Consider the following 27,073-nt stretch of genomic DNA (forward strand, 5'->3'; position numbering starts at 1 on the left):
CAGCTAGATGTGATTGTTTTTTTCAAACTAACCTAAAGATTCTCAGCCTTTTTTGTTCATAGACCCTTATAACAATTTGATGCACCCAGAAAATGTACAAGTGTGCACAAAATTTTGCAAAATTCTTATTTCTGTGGTTCCCCCAGCACCTTATCAAGAACTTATACCATAGCACTTTCAGTTTTTATTACAGCTACCATGCCCTGTTTTGTGTGATGTTTATTTATTTATCATAATCCCCTCACCAGATAGTTTCTCCAGGTAGAGGCTTTTTTCATATCCTGTGCAGCAATGAGGATTATGCCTTTGCATTAGATAGAAAATGATTAAGTGTATCATTTTAGAGTCTTGACTGTTTGTATTACAAAGTATTTTTATTGTCTTTAGAATATCTGATTGAGCTCACTAACTTAGAAATTGTTTTGGCTTTTGTAGTGGAGGTAAAAAAATCCCTGTTCCTTTATCCTCTTAGGTAAAGTACCTGAGCCATGCAAATTAAACTGATTAACAGGAGAAAAGGTGTACAGATTTTTATTTGATGTCATTATTTTAAGTTTTACATTAATGGAGGTCTTCATTTAAAAAAATGAAGAATCAAAGAGGTGGTTAGACATGGGAGTTTATGTACCATTTTTTAAAAGTGTGGTAAATTTGTGGAGAAGTGACAGGTCAAAAGAAAAGGGGCTTGGGCTTCTAGAAGTGATAAATTGAGGGAAGGTAAATATATGGGGGAAACTAATGGAAGATAATGGCTCTTTTAGTAAGGTTTGTGCAAATCCTTCTTGATCTTGATGCCAGCTTTCTGTCTCCAGTGATAATGGTGGTTTTTCCTCCTCCTGGAAGAAAAAGGAGAGGGGAAGGGGAAGCCCTTCATAATGGGGAAATGTGTGCCCTGCTTTTAGACAGATTGGGGGAGAGGAAAGAGATCTTTTTGGGTTTTCTGCTTAATTGCCTTCAACTCAAAGTATGCCAAAGTGACATATTTTGGTCCCCTGTAAGATTTAAGGAATCCGTCTGGATTTCTCCTAATTTCAGAGAACTGAAGAGGTAGTTCTTTGAGTACCCACATTCAGAGAATGAAGTTTTTTTCTATAATCTCGAAGGTGGACAGGAGAAGCTGGCCTAATTGCTCTTTGAGCTGTATTCTCAGAAATTGCTAGGGTAGCCTTCTTCAGAAGCTGAATTTTCCCTGTCCTTGTTCTGATTGCATTTGTAGACTGCTTCATTCAAGGCTGAATTCTAACCCCTGCTCTTCTGTGTTGGCCTGTTCACCGTTAAGATTCCTGAATGTATAATCTTTTTTCAAAGTGACATTTGAAATTTTTGGTTTATTAAAAAAAAAGCTATGTTTATATTTTTCTTTTTTTAAGTCCTTTTCTCCTTTTCTTGGACTGGGTGACCGTTTTCAGAAGGCAGTATTCTGCTGCAAAAAAATTAGACTCTTTTAGAAATTGAATGAGAGTTAATGAAATATCTTCTAGAGTTTCTGTAATCTTCCAGTATTTTGTCTGCATTGCTTTAGCAGTTAGTGATCAGATGTTTTCAATTGTACATTTTGTGTGGTTGAAATATGCCCTTTTCAAGAATAAGTCTGTGGTTTTTCGCAGTAACAAATGGATTGATTCTAAAGAAGATACTTAGTTTTCTAACAATAAAACAAAAGACACAAAAGGAGGAAATACTGAGTCGAAATTTCGTCTACTTACTGTCTAAAATTTCATATTTAAATACCTGAATTTTATGAAATCAAATTTTTGTGTGTCTCTCTTTCAGTCATATATGGGTTTATTGCTTATGATTAAGGTTTCTGCTTGTGTGATTTGTCTTAAAATGCCAAAGCAGACACAATAGTTCTCTGCTTTTATAATCCTGTTACAGTTAATTTCCATGATGGAATCAATAGGTGATGGCTACTAAGGTGATAAAAAACTGGAGTTTTAAACATGACTCTTCTTCCTCAAAAGAATGTGTATGTTTTTAAGATAATGAGCATTAAATTAATAGTATTTTTTTTTAGTATCTGTTTGTGATAGTTGGAAATTCTTACAAGATCATAAAACCAGAATTGGAAATATTAGATTGTTACTCATAGTTAAGCATCCACTTTGAATCCTTAAAGCTCCATTCACTTGGGATTAGAATTCTAAAATTGTAGACCTCTATTTCAGTATGCTATTTACTGACGGAGACTAAAGATTTATTTATAAAATGAAATAGAATGTAAACCAAAGCTTTAAAGTGAGTGGAATGATTTGAATGTCTATTTCTTGGGAAATTTGTGAGAAGAGAAAAGTGACAGATCAAACTTTTTTGAACGATGTTCCAATGACCCTGTGTCATCGAATCATTCCATTGAAAAACTCTTCTAAGTACATAAGCAAAATAGTTAAAAATATGTTTCTTACAGCTAGCATGTTAGACTACATTTATGTTAGTTGAACTTTAATTTTACATGCTGTACTTATTTTGAATATACATTTTCACTATTTGAAATGATTATATTTTTCCTTTGCAGTTTCCCTTTTATGTTAAGTTAATCATAGCCAGTTTTGGTGTTGCCAACTTCTTGGTTAGTAACACAACTCCCAATTAAAACATTATTTTTATGATGAGAAAAAAACAAAGATTAACTTTATTATGTGATTTCTTGGATTATTTTCTTTGAATAACTCTCACTTTTGGAGTCTGGTTAGGTGGAGAACTTAACCATTTATCATATTCCTCCCATTTGCCTTTGCATTCTACTTACCACATAAATGAAGAACTGAATTAAACCTTAGAAATCATTCAGTTGAACTAAGAGCTGAGACCCAGAATTGTAAGATGACTTGACTGAAAGTTGTAGCAGTGCTAGGGCTATGATTTGGTTCTTCTGGCTTCTAGCCTCTTCTTATGTGTAGACTCTACAGTTGTGGTTTGTGGAATTGCTTAGTTTTTCCCTTAGTAGAGAGTAAGTAGGAGTAAATGCATGACCTTTATTATTTATCACAGTGACATTGCATTAGGTGATATCTATCAATAAATAAAAGTAAAATTTTCAAATAACATTTTAGACCCACATTTTCATTGGCTTAAAAAAATTTTGTAGAACAAAATCCTTAAGATATAGTTTAATTTTAGATATATAAAAGCTGAAACAAAAATTGTAAAGTAGTAATTATAATTATTTACGTGAGCAGTCTCCAGAAGTCAATGAATTATAATCTAAAAAGTCTTTGTAACTCAGTTACTTGGAATTCATTATTTTCTCCATAGAAACAAGTATATTAAACATGGGCATGAAATTTCTACCTAAGTCAGTAGCTGAGTATAGAGTATTCTTTTCTGGCTATTTTGGAGCGAACTCTGAGCTGCAGAAGCAGGAAATCTTTTGGAGTTTTGAGATCCCCACTACATATCTTTGCTGGATATTTCACTTCAATAGCAGCTGATTTTATCCTCCAGAATTCCTTGCCTTACCACCAAAATTCTGAAGTGGTGACTTGAGAGCTTTTTATCATGACAGTTTTGGCATGCTCCAGTGGTTGAGATGCCAAAGAAATCCATGAAAGTGTGTTTGTTTATTAACCAAAATGAAATTTGGCAATGACTTCTTAGACCAGCATTGTCCAACAGAAATGTTCTTTAGCTGCACTGTCCAATGCAGTAGGCACCAGCCACATGTGGCTCTGAACATTTGCAATGTGGTTAGTGAAACTGAGGAACTGAATTTAAAATTTTATTTGATTTTAATTAAACTTAAATAGTCACATGTGGCTGGTGGCTACTGTGTTACACAGTGCAGCTTTTGGCTGTAATTATAGTTCTAATTGCCAGCTTTTCCATTTGTTTGCTGGTGTATCAATTGAGGTTCCTAAGTAACTACTATGGTCCTCAGCTTTTTGAAGTAGGTTATCTTAAAATCATCTCTATAGTCATAGGCGGTGGATATGCTGTTCATGCAGACAGGTCATTTATTAATTGAATATGTGTAAACTGAATACTAATTTTAGAGTTTTGATAAGTGATATCTACATGGTCACTTAACAAAAATATTATATGTGAGTCTCATAGGCTGTGTAATTGAGGTTCTTAAACAGTATTCTGTATCATGGTACTAGTAGGTCCTTAATGCTGAGCAAGAATTGTCATGTATTTATCACTTGACAGAACATACCACTGATGTTAGTTTAAGGATAGGCTACAACTATTCAAATAATTGAGTTAAAGAGGTTTAAACAATCAGACCTCAGAAGTTGCTGAATTTAGTTAAATACAGTATTCAGTAGAGTCTCTTTTAATAGTAGTTTAAACATTTATAGCAATAACTTTTGAAGTTAAAATAATAATTTTTTCCTGTGGACTAATTCAGTCCAAATAATTTGAAAATTAAAAAGCCAGAAAACTTGCTTTTTCAGCCTGATAATAAACAGGAATGTGAAGGTTGAATTAGCTGTGTATCTCAATATTTTAGGTTTTTGTCATCTAATTTTTTTATTTTTTATTTTTTTTGCTCTATAACAAACAGTTCTTTAAAAATTTGTATATTAAAAAATTACACTATTGTATGTGTGTATAAATCCAGAAACATCGTTGTTTTAAATAAGGAAATTCAAGTTTTTTATGATGTTAATTCTAGCAGCATTTGTTTTGGATTATAGTCATACTAGATTGTAAATTTTTGAAGACAAGTACTATGACTTAATTTTTTCCCTAGAACTTAGCACGCTACCTTACATATGGAAAGCAATGAGTATGATTAATTTGAGTAGTTATTTTTGAATGAATTAATCTATGATGAAATACTGTTTTTTTTCTTTTTAAGTTCTACATTTTTAAGTTTTTTCTCTTAAGTTTCTTTTAAGTTCAACTATTTTTTTAACGTTCATTGAATAAAAAAACCTAGAAAAATATAAACTAAAATTTATCTAAAATTATATTTTCCTAAAGAAATAATTATGTCTGAAATGTGAAGAATAGTTATAGATTAATGTCACTTAGCATTAGAAAATTCGTATTTACTAAAATAGTACGTTGTGAGGTGATTATTGATTTTTACAAAAGGATGCTTTTAAAAAATGATTTGTAACTTTGTAATTCAGACTTCTTTAGGTAGTAAGAACTTAATCAAATCACCATTTTACTTAGTGAATTAGAGTTTATCCAGGAATGAACCAATTTTGTAGAGTAAGTCATATGTTATCTGCCAAACATATCAAACTTAAAAATTGAGCTTTTTTGTAGGAAAAAAGATTAAGTATGTGTACATTTAATTTAATGAAATCCACTATAATACCAGGTATCTTTATTTTATAGTAAGGAAAACTGAGATATAACTTGCTGCCTCGTCTGGAGATACATGGTGAGTTTGGAGGTCAAAATTAGATCTAAGAATCTCTGAATCCCAAGTTTCATGTTTCAATATTTGGCTTTACTTAAAGTGACTTATAAAATTGACTGATATCATGTGTCAGTACTTAGATAACAAAGTACAGAAAGCCAACTCTTCAACTTGGTGGGGGACAACACTTTTCAGCCAAAATCTAAGTGTTGCTGCCACGATTGATAGTACTATATGTGGTTTTTGTCCTCATAACTTTGCTTTAGGAGAAAGGATGAGACAGGCACGTTTCCTTAAAGACAAAAACACTTAAAATTGTTAAAGTAACAACTGCTCCCATAAAAAGAAATAATGTAAATTAGAAAATGAGTAAAGTAGAAATGAAAATTTTCTCCCTGTGCCCATGGATAGCTACTGTTACCAGTTTGGTATGTATAATCACATGTTTCTTTTATGCATAGACAAAAACTATTTCTAAGAAAAATTGTAAAGCTATTATGTATCTTTAAACATTTTTTCTCAACGGTGTGTCCTAGATGTATTAACAGTGGCAGTGCCCTGTAAAAAGAGTGAGAAAGACCTTTGTCTTCTGTGTGAGTTTGCTAGGGCTGCCATGACAAAGTATCATAGACTAGATGGCTTAAACAACAGATACTTATTTTCTCACAATTCTGAAGGCTAGGAATCTAAGATCAAGGTGTTGAAAGGGTTAGTTCCTTTCAAGGGCCATGAAGGAAGGATTTGTTGATGGCCTCTGTCCTTGGCTTATAGACTCATCTGCTTCCTGTGTCTTCAGATGGTCTTACCCCCATACCTGTATCTGTGTCCTGATCTCTTTTTTTAAGGACACCAGTTATAGTAGATTAGCTGCCCACCCTTGTAATCTCATTTTAGCTTAATTACCCCTTTAAATACTCTGCCTCCAAATATAGTCACATTATATGAGGTATTGACGGTGAGGGCTTCAATATATGAATTTTGGAGACACACAGTTCAACTCTTAACATGTACCAACTGGAAATAAATGATACCCTTATTATTAGTGTACAATGAATTTCCCTTATCTTTTAAAATTAGGCATGGCCTGATTTTGCCTGGTTTCCTAGTCCATAGATTATTGTATACTATATCCCTACTGCTTATCTAATGCAAAGAGAGAAATACACTCTTAAGGAGCTCAGTTTGGCCTTGAACATATAATATTATTTTCAATCATTTGACTTGAAGCACTCCTTATAATTAGTGAAACAGTATAGTTTAGAAAAGATGGGGCTGCTTAATAGTGTCCATGACATTTGGGAAAATGAGAAGGCCTTCGTTGTTTTTTTTTTTTTTTTTGGTTGGTGGAATACTAAATGTTTAAATAATGTTAGGCCAGGAAATGATTTGTAACATACATTGATAGAAGGGAAATTTTTTTTTAATTTATAAAAGAATGGCGCCTGCTTTAAGATGTTTCCTTTGTATGCCATCCCCAAAGCACTGTTTCAATTAGTACTGTCTTATAAGACCACAGTAGAACTTTGTCTTAATTTTGAGTCAGTAGTAGAAGTGGTATTACTTTAGTATAATAAAAAATGACCTTTAGAAATGACTACAATTAAATGATAAATTAAAGATATTATTGTCTAAACCAGACCCTGGAGGTTTTTTTTCTTTCTTCCCTTGTATCATTCATATATATATATTTTTTTTTTTTTCTTTTTTGTGTATCTGGTTAAGCACCACTTGTATCCATCTCCATTGCTCTTACTTTTGTTTATACCTTCAGTACTATTTCTATTTTTCCCCTTATCCCCTCTTCTTCCTCTTTCTTTTTCTCCTCCATCTCAGCTAAAAGCAATATATACACATAGCTTAAAAATTCATACAACCTAAAAAGGCTTTAAATGGTTTCCACAGTTTCTTGATGAGTGCTTATGTGCATATGTATGTATGCTTCCTCCTGCATAATCAGTTTTAACCATTTTGTAGTAATGTTCTCTCATGAGGATTTTTGCTTTCTTACAGCTACCCCTTCTTTACCTCCAAGTATTTCCAATATAATTACCTAATTTTTGGTTAAATCTGTATTAGGTATTTTCATTATGATGACCATAGTAAATACTGTTCACTGATGAGCATGGTAATATGCTATTAATACGCTGTTCTACATAGAATAGCATATGAGAGGATAGGTTTCCTTTTACTTTTTTTCTTTCTTTCTTTTGTTTTTTCCAGCAATTAATACTTTTCATGTTTTTTTATTAAAATCTATAGCCAGGTCTTCTCACACTTTCAGGAGCCTCTCAGTTCAGTTTCCTACACAGTAAAACTTAAGTAGTCTAAAAGTTAATATTCTAATCATCTTTGGTCTCCTAGAGGTATTCCTCCTAAAGGTGCTGTTCTCTTGACTAGTCTGGACTGGTTGTTCTCTAGGCCTACTGAACTTTTGTTGTATTGTGTTGAATGCCATGTTTTGTACATCCTGTGTCTTCTTCTTTCTTAATTGAATCTCAGGTTTTGTGGATTCCCTAGTAGCGTCCTGAGAAAGGGTACTTGGGAAGTAAATCTTGTGTCATGTTGCTGGTCCTTACTCTCACACTTGATGGAAAGTTTGCCTGGGTGTATAGAATTCTAAATTGAGGAATTGCTAAGAATTTGAAAGTATTATTTTACTGTCTTCTAGCTTCTGTTCTAATTACTCTTGATCTTATATGACCTGTTTCCTGTCTCCTGCACCTCACCCGCCACCTCTGCAGATCTGAGGATGTTTTCTTTATCTTTTTTGTTCTGAAATTTGGTAATGATATGTCTTGGTGTAACTTTTCTCTTGATTGTTGTGTTAAGTACTAATGGGGCCTTTCAACCCAGAGATTTTCGTCTTCTGATCTAGAAAATTTTCATGCATTATTTTTTTGCTAACCTACCCTCCTGCTTTTTCTCAATCATCTTTTTTCAAATTTTATTAGGTAAGTGTTATACCTTTGAAATTGATTTTCTAACAACCTAGTGTCATCTTCTCTATTTAGTTTATGTATACATATGTGTGTTTGTGTGTGTGAGTGTGTACGTGTATATATATATTTATTCTTTATTTATTAAATTCTGATTTTTTTGTAACTGAAATAAAAAATTTTGGCTATCATATTTTAATTCTATTTTTTGTTTTCTGAGCATTACTTTTTGTAACATTGCTTTTTGTCTCATATCTCTAAAATGCTAATTATATTTTTTCCTCTAGTATTTGCCTTGCTTTTTTGCAATCTCTCTTTTCCTTAGGATTCTTTGTTTTGTTGATTTTGGTCTGAAGGACAGGAGGTTTTTCTAAAATTTTTGATGTTTATTAGTTGTCTATTTGTATTGAAGACTGAGGCACTAAAATGCTTCCTAGGAGCTCTGTGCTTGGTCAGAACTTCTAGGATGATGATATTTACTGTATGTTCTTTGGCCTGTTCCTCAGGCGAGAAATGTCTTAATTTTCCCTGAATGGAAAAAGCCTCACTTTGTTCTTCTATCTTAGTCTAGCACCTCATCCCTGCTTTGCTCTGTATTGGCATTCCTGAGTTTGGTTCAGTTTTTCTAGTATATCTCCTATGTGTTACCTCTTATTCTTAGTTTATCTCCCTTTTATTAATACATTTTTTTCAGATAATGACTAGATGTAGGTTTTTTTGTAGAAGTAATCATATTTCAGGCATGTGACTTAAACTCACTTTGATCCCAAATTTTCTGTCCACTGGGGAAAAAAAAAAAGTACTGTCAAGCATTATATATCTGTCTGTCTGTCTGTCTCTCTTTCATCTCTTTATCTGAATTTTAGTAGGTTATATCTTAGAGAATGAGCTCTGGGTTTCTCTCTGTTGCTACCATGTACCAATTATGAATATCAATTCAGAAACTGCTATTAGGATTATTAAAGTATATCTTAAATGTCATACTATGTATTACAAAAATTTATTTATTTTTCTTTTTGAAAATAAGGTTTGCTTCTTTCCTTTTGAAAATTAGATAATTCAAAAATGGCAGAACTCTTTATGGAATGCGAAGAGGAAGAGTTGGAACCATGGCAGAAGAAAGTGAAAGAGGTTGATGATGATGATGACGATGAACCAATCTTTGTTGGAGAGATAACAAGTTCAAAACCAGCAATTTCAAGTAAGCATTTACTTTTAGTGAAGCCCAGTGTTGTAAGATACTGTTTCCAGTGGACAAACATGTGAGCTGTCTTACAGGTATTTAAGTCCCTGTTTATCTGTAAAGAGTTGGGAATGAAAGATTGAGTGGGGGTCAGTACAAAATTCAGAATCAGGGTTTTGACTGCGAACTTGAGGAAGGATGTAAGAGATTAAAATATCAGATGTAAGAAAAAGAAATGGACTAAGATTAGCTGGTGACATTGGAGGTCTTTTCGTATTAAGGATCATAAGTTTTAGTGGAGCCAAGTAACCTATTTATCTGCTTGTTCTTTTTTTTTTTTTCTTCCACTTAAACTCAGAAACAGAAGAGTTTAGAATACTTTGCTTAAAATGTCAGAATTCACTAAATAAGTCTGGGTTAGTCTTAGACAGGGGTTCTCACATCCAAGCAACCGCCTTATTGCAGTGTCATCTCTACATACCTACAAGATGTATAAGCAGTGAAAGATTGCACAGTCTCTGGCCTTTGTGCTAACGGGGACTGCAGCTTCTGGCCACCTCCATCTTCCAGCAACTCTCATTCATATTCATGAAGGAGAAGGACACTGTCTGCAGCCACTGTATTTGGATGGTGTAGCAGTTAGTTAACACTTAAATCCTTCTGGTTTTCTAGCAGAATACCTCAGTACCTTTGTGAATGATTAAATTTCAGTTAGAGTAATTGCATTTGACATTGTTATAATGTTAAAGACCAATGACACTTGATAAAATGCCCGTTCAAAAATGTATAGAAGTGAAGAGAAATAATGTACACATTTCAGGGGAGAAAGAGAAAATAGATCTCTTTCCACTGCATTTATGTTGTTTTGATTGCCTGTTTAAGTCAGAAGAATTTACTGAAGAATGTAACCAGCATACTAGTGTTTTCTTACCAAGGCATTGAGTGCTTAAAAGTGTAAGAGACTACTTTTAAATTTTCTGAAAGCCTGGTTCTTTCTTCTGTTGCCTCTTTTAGAATGGCACTTCTATTCAGTTTTATCAGAGGGATAATAATTTAACCAATTCTCAATACCATTTTCCACGGTAGATTGATAATTTCTCATAGTGGTTCTAAGTGGAGTGGCACTTCAATTATAAATTGAATGAGGCATGATGGCATGCTTGTTGATGATCATGGAACATAACTATATATTCTCTTCATTACTATTTCTAGTCATTGTGATTATTTTATACTGGAGTAACACCATACTGTGAAGTTGTTACTCAAGTTCTCTTATTGAAAACATCAAAATTAAGATTCAGATTGCATTTATACTTATTGTAGATGACTATTAACAGTATTCAACTAGAACAGTGTATTTTTTTTCAATTTTTTTATTGAGTTATAGTCAGTTTACAATGTTATGTCAATTTCCAGTGTAGAGCACAATTTTTCAGTTATATATGAAGCTAGAACAATGTATATTAGTTTTAAAATAATTCTGTCAAAAGGAGATTTACCCTAGTAGAATTAATTTTCTATACTGTTAAAATGCAGAATTTAAATTTATTGTTATTTGTGTATAAGCCATAAAATATTTTAACATATGGAGTATGAGTTAAATGTTTATATATAATTGCTAGAAAGGAAGGTAAAAATTTTTGTTTTGTAGAACACAACCACCAAACAATACTTTAGCATTACTTCCTTGATGGTTTGAGTAAATACTTAATCTTGAATTTTGAAATGAAAATGGTGTTGAATTATTTGAGCAGATTTTTCTTCTTTAAGATATCTGTAATTAGGTATAGTGCCCTGTATTGCTATTATCAGAAACCAATCCTACTTTTGTGTGGCCCTTTACTTTATAGAATTATTTTATGGGAGCTGGTTCTTTTCTACTATGAGGGAAAAGAAGGAAATTTATATGATATCTCATGTTTGTGCTTTTACCTTTTTCTAACCAACAATTTTAGCCAAGTCCTTACTTTTCTGAATTTTACTTTGATACTTAACAGCCTGTAAATTACCGAGTTCACATGCGTGCATTCAGTTAGGAACCTTAAACTGACCCTGAAAGTCATTGTAGGTTCTGATTGACTTTTGGTGTAGTGGTAGACTTGAAACCCCTTAAGTTATTAGGTAGTCTGGTAAACTGTAGGTTCATTTTAGTCTACAGTCTCTGATAGTTTCCCTTTCAGGACTCAAGTAATGGTGCAGATAATCCAATGAGTTCCCTCATAATGATGCTTCAGGGCTTTTGGGGGTGTGACTAGGATATGGAAGTTGGACAAGGCTTTGGTTTTGAGTAATAGGAACCTGAGTATATATATAGTCCTTTCATCCTTCAAAGATATATACTTTAATTATAGTTGTATATGAGTATGTATTTGGAAAATTTTTGCTGATTATGTGGACTGTTTCTTTGCTATGCAGAAGATTTGTCTTAGTACTTACATTGATCAATCTTTTACTTAGGGCTTTAGATTTTGATTACAGTTAGGAAGATGGATTGTTCTTATTCTATGAAACAGTTAAGATGGGTAATCATATTTCTTTAGTACATAAAGATTTATATGTTTAAAATTAACTGTATTCTTAAATCAGCGTTAACTTGTATACACCGTCCAGAAATCTGTTTTAATTGTTTTCAGTTTATGATTTCTTTATCTTAATATGTATTTCATTCAAACAATGAATTTTAAAATAAATGTAATTTTTTATAGATATTTTGAATAGAGTAAACCCCAGCTCATATTCAAGGGGAATCAAGAATGGTGCACTCAGCCGAGGTACAGTATTATTTTACTGTTTTAGTTTTAATGTGAAGTATTTTGACACCATTGATTATATAGAAAAATATTCAATGTATTGTGTAATTTTAAAATACAGGTATTACTGCTGCATTCAAGCCTACAAGTCAACACTACACGAACCCAACATCAAATCCAGTGGCTGCCTCGCCAGTAAACTTTCATCCTGAATCTAGATCTTCAGATAGTTCTGTTATTGTTCAGCCTTTGTCTAAACCTGTAAGTGTTTCTGAAACTACACAGTCAGCTTAGGGATACATTGGATATTATTTATCAATATCAACAATGCCCAGTGAAATTCTGGACTACTATGAATAGTCACCCAATAGAATCAATCAGTATCAGAAAATGTCACCATCTTTATGATAGCTCACCCAGTACCCACATAATAATTGCAAGAACAAACTACCCAGCCTGTTCCTAAGTCAGGTAATATGCTCAAATTAAATAGGTACAATATGGAAAACTGTGCTATCAAAACACGAATAAAAATATAACCAATATAATCAGTAATGAATAAGGGCAAACTATTTCAGATTGTAAACTGGGCCAAGTTCTTAATTGGGAAAGTTATTGAGAGGCTACCATAGCTTTTTATTCTGAAAACATACCTTCATAGTTTAGTTAATTCAAAAACTCTTAACAAAAAGTAATAGTTAATATTTATTGAGCTGTCAATATGTATAAGGCTTTGTGCTAAATACTATACATAAATTAATCTCAATTTTTAAATGAAGTAGGCACTATTATTTATCTATGTTTTATAGTTGAGGAAACTGAGGCTCACATGGGTTAAATCATTCTCTGAAAGTCACATAGCTGGAAATGGATGCATCTGGGATTTTGATCCAGACCAGCCCATAGTTTATATGTGTTTGTATTCATACATGGATGTGTGTTGTGTGTAAATGTATACTTTTTTTAAAAATGGGAGCATTGCCTTAGTGCAACAACACTTGTTCAAAGTATAGTCTCCAGTTCCCCTGAGGTTTCCCTGAGACTCCTTCATGGGGTTGGGATCAACCCATGATCCCATTGTTATAACAACACAAAGACACTATTTACGTTTTTCACTGTGTTGACATTTGCAACGATGATACAAAAGCAGTGGTTGGTAAATTGCTGGTGCCTTAGTATGAATAAAGACAGTGGTAGCAAGCTGTACTAGTAATTTTGATAGTTGTCACCACCATGCACTCACAATAAAAATTATTCCAGTCATTCTCAATTCCCTTGATGAAGTATTAAAATGTCATTAGTTTTGTTAACTCTCTGCCCTTGAGTATGTGTCTTTCAAGAGATTTTGTGTGATGAAATGGGTAGTGTACATAAAGCACTTCTGTGCCTGAGCTATAATGATTATCTTGAGGAAAAGTGATTGAATCATGAGCTAAACTACCCACTTTTTAAAAGTGGACCATTTTTACTTGACAGAATGACTAACAAGCTATGGTGTTTGTTTATTTCTGGGTATCGATATTATTATTAATTTAGTAGTTTAAAACCACACAGTTATTATCTCAGTTTTTGTGAGTTGGAATCAGATCATAGCTTAGCTAAATCCTCTGCTTCAGGCTCTCTGGAGACTACATTGAAGGTATGCCCTCTGAACTTGCAGCCTCATCTGAAGCTCAGCTGAGGAAGTATCTGCTTCCAAGTTCTCATGGTTATTGGCAGCATTCAGATCCTTAAGGGCTGTCAGATTGAGAGTCTCAGTATATTACTGGCTTTTGACTGGTTCCTTGCCAGGTGGGTCTTCCCAACATGGATGGTTTCTTGCTTCCTGAAAGCCTATAAGGGAGAAAGAATCCTTAGCAATCCTGCTAAGGCATTACAACCTTATGTAGTGTAATCACATAAAAAAAAATCAGGAAGTCCTGTCACTTTTGCTCTATTTTGTTGGTTAGAAGCAAGTCACATGTCTTGCCCACACTCTAAGGGAGGGAATCATACAGGACATGAATCCCAGGGAGTGGGGATCATGGAGGCTACTTTAGAATCTGTCTGCCACACACACTGAGTTCTTCAGTCTTGGTTATGTGGCAGACATTTCCTCAAAATTCAACAAAGTGTACCTGTCACTTAAAGAAAAACAACTGATAGTATTTCTTGCCAATGATGAAATTTGAGCTATAAAGCAAAAATTAGAATTTTGAACAACCTGTATCTGCCATCATGATCTTGACAGCTTCCCAATACATAAAGACTTTTCTGATTGTGATGGTATTAATAAATACGATTTTTTGTTACTGTATAATGAACTCTGTCAACATTTGGAAGATCTGAATAATTTAAAGAAACCAGTATTTTATAAGTAACCAATGTATGATGTTATAAAATGCTTGGATAAAAGATTCATTCATAGTGGAAGATAGACCATTAGATTTTAATGTAACAAAGTTCAGAAAGTTCACAGTAAGAACTCAGATTCCACATTGCACCAGACCTTTAAGAAAATATTATTGAGTTTTGGTGTAGTATCAAACAAATATATCCACATTTATCCTAAATTGCTATTATAATACTCTCTTTTTCAACTGTTAATCTTTCTGAAGGCAGATTGTCTTTATATTCTTTATCTAAAACAGCATTCTAAAAGAATGAAAGCAGAAACAGATAGGAGAGTACAGCAATTTTTGATAAATCTAGACATTAAAGAGATTTGCAGAAATGTATAACAGTGCCACTATTTTCACTAATTTTTTGTGTTGGCTAGTCATTTTTTATAAAAATGTTATGGTAATTTGTAATGGGCTTATTATTGTTATTTTAAATGAAAATAAACAAATATTTTGAAAATTCTGTTTTAATCTGTAATATGGAAAATATCGATAGATATAACCTACTTAAATAAAAACTCTTTTGGGTTCTCAGTAATTTTTAAATGTTTAAGGGGTCCTGAATCCAAGGAGTTAAAAAAAAGTTACCCAAAATGTAAAGATTCTTTGCTACTAGTTGGAATTGAATTAACTCAATGGTTTTTTTCATGCTAATAACTTAAGCTGTTTGGCATTGGAATTACAGAAATACTAAATTTTCCTTCAAATGTTTGTTCTTTTTATAGTAAGTGAAACAACTACCAAATCACTTATAAATTTTCTTGCAAATATTCAAGTTCAAAACCAGAATTGAATCTAAATAATCTAAATATTTTTAGTATGAATAATCCATTTTTCATTATTTCATATCATGTACTATAAGGTAATTTACATATATGTTAGCACTAAAAATTGATATTTTGAGGAGATACCTTTCATAGAAAAGGAAAATCTATGGTTCAGTAAACTCAACTCCCACCTACACTTTGAAGATGTATGTATCATAAAAAATAGAAGTGTCTTTGGGCAAACAGCTTCCCTTTACCACCCCCCAGATCTTTTCAGTGGCTTTAGTACTCTGAAATAATCATTTATATTGATATGAGCCCTAGACTAGTAGTTTAAGAAACTTATATTGAAGCAAGAGACTTGAATGTTGATTCTTCCTTGTTCTTAACTTAAGCATTATCAAAACCTCTCTGACCCTCCTTTTCTTCATTTCTAAAATGAGAGAGAATTTTACCCAGACCACTGACTTTTAATCTTGGATCGTAAGGTTCCACAGGTCATTTCTCGTGTTTCGAAAGATGTCAGGCTACCCAAAATGTAAAGATTATTTGTTATTAGTTGGAGTCAAGTGAACTTGGTGGTTTTCTCAAGCTTATTGTAAGCTGTTTGGCATTTGGGGGATAGAAAATCAGAAAAAGCAGCTTTATTATTTAATTAAATTTGATGGATAAAAATCTTTCCAATGTTGAACCTAGGGAGAAAAAAATAACAAATGAGGGGTGGCATCTTTGGTGTTATAAAAGTTAGAAACTAGAGCTTTTTCTAACTTAAAATGTTTTACTTTTATGGGCATATTTTTTAAGTCTAAGCACCTCAGTTGATTGTTCCCAATCTTGGGGAGTTTCTAAAAGGAGAAATTTTGTCAATTGGACTGGGTAGTTGAGTCTGGGAAACAAAATATTTTAAAAAACTTTCCAAGTGATTTTAATGTTCACTGTTAAGAATGTCATAGATTTATTCTGGCATGAATTGAGAATTCTTTTTAAGGGAATTTACTATGAATTTTGGAAGCCACTGCTTTTAATAAATTATAACTGTTGTTTTTCATTTTATGTCATGTTTTGTGCGTATGTGTGTGTTTACTTTTTCATGTAATAACTTTATACTTCAATATCTCTTTCAGATCTCTTTCAGGTAGCAAGAATATATTATCATTTTAAAAGTCATTGTGATATAGCTTAAGGGTATATCACAAAAGCTTAATTAAGCCTTTGTAATCCTGCAGACCCAGGCTGTAATTACAGCTCCATCAGTAATAAGCAGGGCCGTGTTGGGAACCTTATGTAACCACACCTGAGCTTAGTTTACCTATTTATAAAATGTGTTATGACATTAGGGCTTTATTAGTACTGTTGTGACAACTACTTGATTTAATACGTACAATGTACCAAGAAGTACAAGTACATTTAAAACACAATTATGGCTATTTTTTAAGTTTAAGAGGTGAGTAACTTGAAGTTCAGAAGTGACTTACTTGTCCAAGTCTGATAGCTAAATAAATGTGTGGATCTTCTGGATCCCAGTCCTAGCACCTCCTCTGCCCTTAGTATGGAATTTGCTATCTTTCTGAACTGTTTTTGGAGACATTAAAAATTCCACTTTAGATAATTACTTCAACCAGTTATTGTTGAATAATGTGTGCCTGCTCTTTGAAATTGTGTCTAAATTAACCAGAGTTGTTTCCCAGGAAAGTGTTTAACAGTATTAACTTTATACTTCTGTTAAAGAACTGTTTTGGAAAATGTCAGTGAATATTTTTTGAAGAAAGTATTTATCTTGAAGCATGATTGTGCTTGCTTACAGTTAGGTCATACAGCTTTACTGATTTTTTTTTTTAATGCTGCATATTAAGGTTCAAACACAAATATCTGCCTGTTAGGCCTCAAATTTTCAGAGTGGTTTGGGTTTCTTCAATACCTGTTTCCATAACAACTTTTTAAAAAAAAATAACAATGATTTATTTAGTCACAAACCTATAATTTGTGTACAGTGTGGTAAGGAAGGCTTATCTTTCTGTTAAATTAAAAAAAATTTTTTATTGAGGGATGATTGATACACAACATTATGTTAGTTTCAGGTATACAACTTAGTGAATCAGTATTTGTATATATTGTGAAACAATCATCACAGTAAGTCTAGTTAAAGTCGATCACCGTATGTAGTTACAGAATTCTTTTCTTGTGATAAGAAATTTTGAGATCTCTCCTAGCAGAATTTTCATGCAGAAAAGTTATACCTAAATATAACCTCTACATTGCCAATAGTAAAAGTTATCATTATTTTTTATTCATGAATTTTAATTTTATTTCAAACTAATTTTAGACTTAGAGGAAAAATAATACAATATACCCCTAACTCAGTTTTCCCTGATGCTAAAATCTTACAGCTAACCTTATTCAAATTTTACCAGTTTTTCCATTATTGTCATTTAATTTTCCCAGGAGCCTATTCAGGATCACACCTTGCAGTTAGTTATTTCTTAGTCTCCTCATGTTTTCCTACAGTTACTTATTCTTTTTCTATTACGAGCTTGATAAATCTAAAGAGGAGTGGCAGTTATTTTGTATTATGTAATATTGTCTATAAAATATTACCAATAGTTAAAAATCACCATTCTCTTTATTTGTATTTCTTTGACTAGTAGTTGGAAAAAAAGTTTTATGTGTGTGTTGGTCATTTATATTTTGCTTTTGAAGAACCTCAGTTTGTGTCCTTTCCCCATTTTTCTCTTAAAGTGACTTTTTCCCTTTTGCTCTTTTAAGCATTGTTAATCTTAAAACTTTTGTTGTTATTTATTATGATGTATAGAATGAACCATAAGTCACTCTAAGAGCTTACTCTCCACAACGATGGTCTTTCATAAATAGCACTGGAATCTATTTTGTGTGTGTGTGTATCAGTGTATTTACTATATAATCATTTTGGTGTGCATGTGTATCCCTAAATTACATTGACCACACTTTCAATAATTATTTATACTAAATATATGTGTGCTAACATATAAATTTTTACTACCTTATACTTGGCTATATTATGAGTCATCTCATACTTTTCACTCTTCTCTTCTTGATATCTTCCTGCTAGCTGAGACCACCCTTTCTCCTGATGGAAGGGCTGAAACTTTCCTTGAGACCTCTGGCCTCTAGGAGCAGAGCAGCTGCCTCAGATGATTCCTATAAACAGCTTCCATTCTAAAACCGTTTTTGCCTGGCTTTCTTACTTGTTCATCCTGCTGACAGGCAGCTTTCATATTTGCCCTGTGAGATGGGACACTGCCTGTCCCAGCATGGCTTTCTGTGGGATGGTGAGAAGAGTAGGGAACCCATTCTTTCTTTTCCTGATCCTTGGCTTATGAATTTTGCCAATAAAGATGATTCCAAAAATGATACCACGTGATATAGTCATCCCTAACCCTGATGCACCATATTGCAGATTGATTCCCAATTTGTTTGCCCTGATATTTTATCTGTGAGGTTTATAGAAGTATAGAAGGGTACAGAAGCTTTTAAATTTGTACTTATATCAATATGTTTTCTTATTTTTTCCTTACTTTTACCCAAAGATTTTAATAAGCTCTATTATTTGCTCTTTTATAGGAATATTCAATTTTTAATAACCCTCTAAAGTGTACCAATCTTATTGAATTAAAATGGATTTATGTTTCTTTCATCTTGATAAAAATCAGACCAGAACCCATCTCCCTCCCATTTTAATTGGCTAGTCAGGAATAAGCCAGCTCTAAGTAATAGCTTGCTTTCAGTTTTAGTAGATCATTTTGGCAGAGTGCAATAATTGCATTTGTGTTTTATAATGTATTAGTAATGGAGTCTTCGAAGGTTATCCTTGTAATATTGGCATATAGATAAATTTACCCTTACAAAAGTTTATGAGACAAAATACTTGTAACTATGTTGAATACATGTAATATTCTTCCTTTGAAATATTTTAACAGGGTTACATAATGAACTCATCACGAGTTGTATCTAGTAATTCTTCAGAGTTACTGTTTGACTTGACCCAGGATACAGGATTACCACATTACCAAGGGGGACCAACACTTTCTATAGCAGGTTGGTTTTAGCACTTTTTCAAAAAATTAGGAAAAGAAATGTAATGAATATACATACGGAATTGAAGTCCATGCCTTCATGTGAAGTTATCACATACTGTAAGGTAGATTGGTGCTGATAGTTCTTGAATGACTTTCTTGGTGATTTTAAATAAAATCTTATTTAATAATAAAGTATTTTATTTCTTCCTGTTAAGTAGGTTAACCAACTTTGAACTTGTTCTCACTTGGCATTAAATACGGGCTGAAAAATCTCAAAATAATTTCTGTATGTTAGAGAACCCCTCTGATACCCTAAATACTCTGTTACAAGAAGTATTAATTAGGTTCTGTGGCCACTAGTGCAGAAAAGTGTATTATTATAGTTGGTTTCTTAATTAGGTTAGTGTGTTCCTATTCAATAAATGATTTTGGTATGAAATCTGATCATAGAGTATTGTTATATAGTATCCTTACTCCCAAGAAGTTTCTTGAACAGTGACTCCTGTTCTCTAAGTTTTTTACTGCAGAGCGAGATTTTAGCCTGTAGATGTGAACTGCTATTCTTAAGCTTTTTGCAGTCTTTAGCAAGTCTTTACACTTCAGTTTTCTCATATTATTAAAATGGAGATTTTGTTTTTCTTATTTAATACATTCATTCTCCAGACCTGGAATCAGTCATTTGTAGATACAATTTTAATCCTTGCTCTATTTTAGTTAGGGCTTTCTGAGGCCCAAATAAGATACATAAAATGTGAAATGATCATAAGCTTTAAAACACTTGACAACAAACATTTGCTATGAATGATAATAGGTGCCGTATGTTCAGTAGTATGGTTAACTGATCACTGTCAAGTGACCATGGTTATTTGGAGAAAACTGGGTTTGAGTAGTTTGCTCTTGAATGAGAATAGGGTTTTTACTGGGAGAGAAAACTGTTGAGTATAGGAAACAACACAAGCCAAAGACAATAGAGGTAAATAAGTTAAAGGGTCAGAATTTAAAATTCTTAAATGCAGAGTGCTTTTATTTCTTATGTTAAAAAATTCTTATAGTAAAATTCTTTTAGCACCATCTAGCCTGTTACACTATATGATCAGAATCTTAATCCAAAATGCCTACACTCATTGGCTTTTCAAGTAACCTAAGCATCTCCTAAGAATGCTACTGAGATCACACAAAATCTTTTCCAGCTACCCATAGTGTAAGCCATCAGTAATCCTGTGCTTTGAAGATGGGGAAAAAATCATTTTTATATTATCTCAGAGGATGAAACAGAGGAGCCAACTTCTGTAATACTCTAATTTTTCTGGCATATTTCCCCTTATTAAAGAGCTGACAGGTGAATCTATTAATTTTTTTCCATCTAAAGTAAGTTAAGATATAAAATATTTTGTTAGTAATGATAATAGCTGTCATTTATTACTGAATGCTTTCTGTGTGCCAAATATTGTATTGGGTGCTTTAAATACACTATCTTATTGGATCATAAAAACAACTCAGTAATATAAAGTATTATAACTCTTATTTTACAAAAGAGAACATTGAGGCTCAGAGAATTACTTAAATAAGCTAAGAATACATAGCTAGTCAGTGACAGATCCTGGATTTGAACTTAGCCTGTCTGATTTAAAAGCCTGGAATATTTCTAATATATTTACCACTTCTACTTCTAGTGTACAGTTGGGAGCATTAAAATATGATGTGCAGTTTTAAAATCCTTATTACCAAGTATAGTTGTGTCTTATTTTCAAAAAAGGACTTTTGCCTGGCCTGGTTATAGCCTAAATATCCCCATTTCTCTTGCTAATGCTCTTAGCTTTAAGGTGATAGTTTTCAAACTAAAAACTATTTTTAGGAATGAAATCTCTGTAAAAACAAAATTTTATGCAAAAGTCTAATAAATATAAAAGAGTTTCTCTGTCAGAGGCACCCAGTGTATTCCTTAAAAGGAACCCATTAGGCTCTGGGGAAGATGATTTGTAAACCATTGTACTACTTCCATTATGAGCCCTTTTATATGAATAAATGGGGTATTGTCATTCAATGTTAGTTGTTTCTACTTTGTATGTAGAAATAAATGGATACTATAACATAAAGCCATGAGCAGACCACTTCTTTGATAGGTAGTTAAAGAGCTATCTTTTCCTTACACATTTAAATTTGTTGACTAGAAAGCTTCTAAAGGGTCTCTCTAAATTTTTGGATTTTTTTTTTTTAACTAACTCTAATTCACTTAAGCATCTGAAGTTAATTCATTTAAGGGAACTTAGTTTGATTCAATTTTTTTCTTTTTTCTTTTTTTTGGCTTGGTGTATTTTGATCTGCCTTCTTTCATAATAGCTGTCTATTTCCTTTTTGAAGCCATATTTAGTATTTTCTTGCATAGAAAAGTATTTTATGATTTATTTGAATGTATATAGTACATAATAGATGTTTGTATAGTTTGTATCCCCTAACTTTTGATTATGTCATTTAATCATTATTGTCATTTGTATGATATGGTAATTCAGTTATCTTACCTTTAGTTCTGGAGTATTTTTACTTAGTAGTAAGCAATATTATAAAATCTTTAAAAGTATTTTTCCCGCTATTTAAATCATTGTAGGTATGAATGAAAGTTCATTTTTATCAAAACGTCCTTCTACTTCTGAAGTAAACAGTGTTAATCCAAAAAAGTCTAAGCCCAGTGAAGGTGTTTCTGGAACAGATTCATCAGCTATATTTCCTTCAGTCAAATCTCTTTCTGTGACATCTCCCCAGGCTGTGCCATCAAAAGGTAAATATGAAATGTAGCATATAAAAAAGAAATTATATTTATACATAAATTACAGAAATTGTAGTACAAACTATTAATAGTGGTTATTGAAGGTTGAAAAGTGATGAATTTTGAATCATATATATTTTTAATTTATTTTAGGTACAAATACCTCATCAAATCAATCTAAAAATGGAACACCTTTTCCAAGAGCTTGTCCAAAGTGCAATATTCATTTCAATCTTTTGGATCCTTTGAAAAATCACATGAAGGTAAAACTTTTTAAAAATTTAATTTTAAAAAAGTTTTCAGATTCCTAAAAATATTGATTGAGTTACAGTAAATAATGGTTTGTTCAGATATATAATATATATAAGGTATAATATAATATATAACATATATAAGATTTATTATATTGGTATTTACATATAACTTAGGTAAAAATTTATATTCATATTGATTATCATCATGTGAAAATTTAAAGTTCCTTCCAAATTATCAAGTTTTTAAAATTAAGTTTATGTACATTATAATGTATGCTTATTGTACTCTAATTTTAGATGAAAATAATGCATTAATCAGAATATACCATTTACTGTCTTACACATACTTGAAACTTCTTTAAAAAATAGGCATTATGTTTAATATTTTATATAAGTTAACAGTTCCTTTAGTTGTCGTTGTTCATGCTAACATGTGCACGTCACATTGCACAATGAAAATCTTAGTTACACTTGTAGTTTTCAACACTCAGATATAAACTCCAAATGGTGGAGTGTTTCATATGTAATAATTGTTTTTACTCAGTCCAGAATATAGTTTGTGTAATTGTTATAAATTACTTTGAGCTTTTTGTTGGTACAGGAAGCTCCTGAAATTAGATTTAAAAAAAATTTTCAGTGTACAAATGAAATTAGAGGTTTAGGTAACACTTAAAATATTTAAGTAGATATTACAGTATACTTCTATGTCTGTGTAAAGTTAGCCTGTATTCCTCTTCTCTGCCCCTTATAAATGGAAGGAAGAGGGGGATGAAACAAGAAAAAAGGTAATGTAGAGTATATGAAGAAAAGAAGGAAGGAAAAGATGGAATGAATACAATCTTTTTATTTACATACAAAACTGTATTTAGTCTGTCACTACTTCCAGCTCGCAGTGGGTAGTCCCTGATAATTGCACACTGTGCTTTGTTCTTACGTGAGAATTAACCTGTACAAGTGCTTTCAGTTTTCCTGTGTATGTAATATTTTGATGAGATACCTGATGTTCTTTATGTTTTGCATTTTGGAATAAAGAGGAAAAAGAAAGGGCTAGAATCTTTAGTTATCTTTATTTCGTTAGGTAATGTAATCATATGATTCAAAATTTAAAAGTTTACAAAAACATACAAATAAAAACTCTTACTTCTGTCTCTTATTTACCCAGTTCCCCGTATGACTCTCAAAGAAGATAATTTTTATTACTTTGTTTTCTCTCCTCCCTGATTTTCTTTCTGCATATACAGGTGAACACAAATATTGTTTCCTCTCTATTTTATATACAGGCTCTAGCATGTTATATATACTTCTGTATGTGGTGAGACTGGCAACCACATTCCAAATTGTAGCTTTAATTCCAAAACATATTATAGCATTGTTTGATTGTTCATATTAGAAACAACCAAAACTTCTTGTAATATACATATAATAGGACACTATGCAGCATTTTTTAAAAGGATGGAATCTCTATAATGATTATATGGGAAGATAGCTTTAAGATATATTATAGTTGAATATATTATGAACAATGTATTATATGTACATGTATCATAATGTAATCTTACAGAATAGTCACCAACTCTAGAAAGGGACATATAAAATTATGGAAATTTTTTATGTTCTGGCATAGGCATTTTTTATATCAGTTAAAGTTTTAGTATTACAATAATTATTTCCATTTTGAAAAAAATGTGATTTTTAGATTATTTATAAAATTTTTTTGCTTTTATTATAGGATGACTATACCATAGAAGTAATGTTTTCCTTCAATGAAGAATATCAAAAATATCTAAAACGTAATTCAAATATGCTACAATAATAAGAACAATTTACTTATCTGAGACCATGTGACAGACTACTATGCTTTAAATATATTATTTCATTTAATCCTTAGGAAATTCATTTTTCTCTTTGTTTTACAGTCAGTTAATTTGCGTAAGTGGCATTCAAACCTTTAATGGTGTAAAGCTCAAGTTCTCCCAAATACTTATTTTTTTTCCTTTTGACAAGTTCATGGCCTATTTAATGTTACGTGGAAACTTGAAGATAGGTACATTATTTCTTTTTCAGGGCATGAAATTTGATAAATCTAGCTTATGGATTATATAATTTAGATTTCTATATCACTTTTTTCCCTATATTTTTCACTTTCTTTCCTACTTGATCTGTCATGGATTGAGAAACTGTATTGTGAATGCATCCTTTAGCATTTTTATAAAATGTTCTCTTTTTCTTAAAGTTTAATGCCCTTTAGGCTACAACCTTTGTTTTCTTATAGTTTCTATTTGCCTAGTATATTTTTTGTTTTCCTTTTATTTTCAACCATCTGTGTCACTTGGTTTTAAGCATGTCTCTTGCTTTAAGCAGAGTTGTGATCCTTTGTGATCCTGTATAAAGATATTTTTTGTTTCAGTAGTTGAGTTAAATTTATTTATATGCATTGATATGATAGATTTATTTGCTCCTTGTTCTGTCACAATTGTTTTGTTATCCTTTCTTTTCTTTATCTCTTTATGTTTTTCACTATGTAGTTGCTTTATATGTATGTAATTTGGGTTTTTCGAGAAGCTTTACTTTGTTCCCCTGTTTATCCTTATCCTTCTAATTTTAATGCTGTAATTCTAGTAGTCTTTTATTTCTTTGGCCATTCTCATCTATTTAAATTGATTAAAGTAGCATTAAATTTCCTGTTCTTAACCTCATCTCTACCTTTTCCTCTCCTACTGATTTTAGTCAATATTATCTGAATGTTTACCTTTGTACTATTAAAAATACTTACATCTATACTTCTTTATTTGGTAACTCTAAATTATATTCATTGATTGATACGCTGCTAACATATGTGAAGCAATCTATGAACTTTCTCGACCTCGTATTTATTATTCTTTTACCCTCTCTCAGTTTCAATTTGTTGGTTGTGTCATTTTTCTATTGTCAGGGCATGTAACATTTTCATTTGATTTTCTTAACCTCATTTCTATACTTGTTTTAATCCTTTTCCACAGTAAATATATTCAGTATTCACCACCAGTCTTTTTGTCATGATTTCTTTGATTATCTCTTGTTTGACTGAAGTTCATCCTCTAGTAATTTCCTCAAGAAGGGCCTGGGAACAATATTCTTTGAATTATTTCATATTCAAAACAGTTTGACTATAGCCCGTTTTTGAAAGATAGTTTGGCTGGATATAAAGTTGGATCCCATTGTGAAGATCTTGTTGATGGTACTTTTGTTTTACAATATAGAGTGTTGTTGAGAATTTGGGATAAGCCTGAATTATTTTGCCCTTTGTAAGTGATTTGATCATTATGCCTGGCTGACCACAGGAATCTTTATTTTGGAAGGCTGATAGTTTATAATGACTTGGTGTTGGGAATTTTGGATTAATCTTTTCTTAACATACAGTATGTTCTTTCAGCTTGTGTATTTGTGTCTTCCTTTATTTCAGTGCAGCTTTTCTTCATTTGTATGTTTAAATATTTATTCCATACAATTTTTTTTTTTTTTTTGAGGGGGGTTGTTGTTCAGGATGCATTTGTTCACTGTTTTTTTGTCTGGCACATCTGTCATTTTCTTCCTAATCTTACTAATTTCTTTTCTTCTTTTTTCTTCCTTTCTTTCAGTTTAGTTCACTTTTCTCATTACTGGTATCCTTTATTTTATTTTCCAACATCTGTTCACCACTGTATTCTTTTCTAACTTGTGTTTATCTCTGATTTTTTTTTCCCCCTCTTCTGTTCCTCTTGATTTTGCCACTCTTTTTGTCTTCTTTTTGTCTTGACATCTCTTCTTGCTTTGTGGTCTTCCAAATAGACATAGTTACTTCATTAAGTTTTTTAAATTTGTGGCAAAAATGTTGGCCAGTATTTCCCTCTGCATCTACTCCAAGGTGTTTTTGTGAGAATTTTACATTTTCCTCCTTTCGTCTTGAAGTATTTTTATTTAGATGTAAGTTTCTATCATATTAAACAAGTTAGATTTTCTTGGGCTAGCTATTTTGTACAAGACTCCTTTTGGGAAGCATGGGTTGCAAGGATAATCACACAGCCTAATTGGTGATTTATGCAACTCCTTGCTGGGTAGAAAGCTTCCTGCAAGTATGACTTGTGTGTCTGATTTTATATGTAGTGTTGCCTTTTCTGCTTCTCTGTACTGAACGAATGAGATTTGCAGAACTTCAGCCATCTTTCTTGCCCCAGCTCCTGTACCTGGTTTTGCAAATAAAGGATATAGATTTGCACTTCAGGGTATGTATTTCATCTTGAGAATGTATACTTTTGCAGATATTTTCTAAGATCTGTTAACATTGGATTCTTTGGACTTCTCTGACCTACTTCCAACTGCATGTCTTCTGCCTGATCTTGGCTCCTTGGGTAGTGCTTTCATATGTTGTGGAGTCTATGGATTTTCTCTGATTCTTAATTTCAATGAAAATAAAAATTTTCATATTTGCTTATTGTGGCTTTTGGATAAATCTCAGGAAGAGAATGAGAAAATGCTGACTTACGTAGGAGGATCATATAGGAAGTTCTATTTTACTGTTTAAAAATGGCATCCACCTTCTTTGTGCTGAAAATCCTACCTAAAGTTTTAGGTACTACCATATTGGGAGGAGTAAAGATGAAAAGGACGTTTAGATGGTATCTGCTATTTGTCAAATTATAGTAAGTGG

The 27,073-nt window shown here is 32.1% G+C and overlaps 1 protein-coding gene across 7 annotated transcripts in view; it reads left to right on the forward strand.

Moving 5' to 3' along the window:
- Positions 1 to 27,073, forward strand: part of ZNF280D (zinc finger protein 280D) — a 146,507-nt gene that overhangs the window by 56,112 nt on the left and 63,322 nt on the right. For 3 of the 7 annotated variants that reach the window (XM_031452672.2, XM_031452669.2, XM_064485566.1), the window contains 6 exons: positions 9,311 to 9,457; positions 12,145 to 12,210; positions 12,311 to 12,450; positions 19,291 to 19,408; positions 21,995 to 22,165; positions 22,307 to 22,416. In XM_031452672.2, coding sequence (XP_031308532.1) covers positions 9,311 to 9,457; positions 12,145 to 12,210; positions 12,311 to 12,450; positions 19,291 to 19,408; positions 21,995 to 22,165; positions 22,307 to 22,416 — 752 coding nt within the window. Of the gene's footprint in view, positions 1 to 7,819; positions 8,272 to 9,310; positions 9,458 to 12,144; positions 12,211 to 12,310; positions 12,451 to 19,290; positions 19,409 to 21,994; positions 22,166 to 22,306; positions 22,417 to 27,073 lie in introns of those variants that run through there. The other 4 variants (XM_064485567.1, XR_010380846.1, XM_064485564.1 and 1 more) reach the window with 4 other exon arrangements.

Source organism: Camelus dromedarius, chromosome 5 (genome assembly GCF_036321535.1).
Source record: "Camelus dromedarius isolate mCamDro1 chromosome 5, mCamDro1.pat, whole genome shotgun sequence".
In the NCBI taxonomy this organism is placed as follows: domain Eukaryota; kingdom Metazoa; phylum Chordata; class Mammalia; order Artiodactyla; family Camelidae; genus Camelus; species Camelus dromedarius.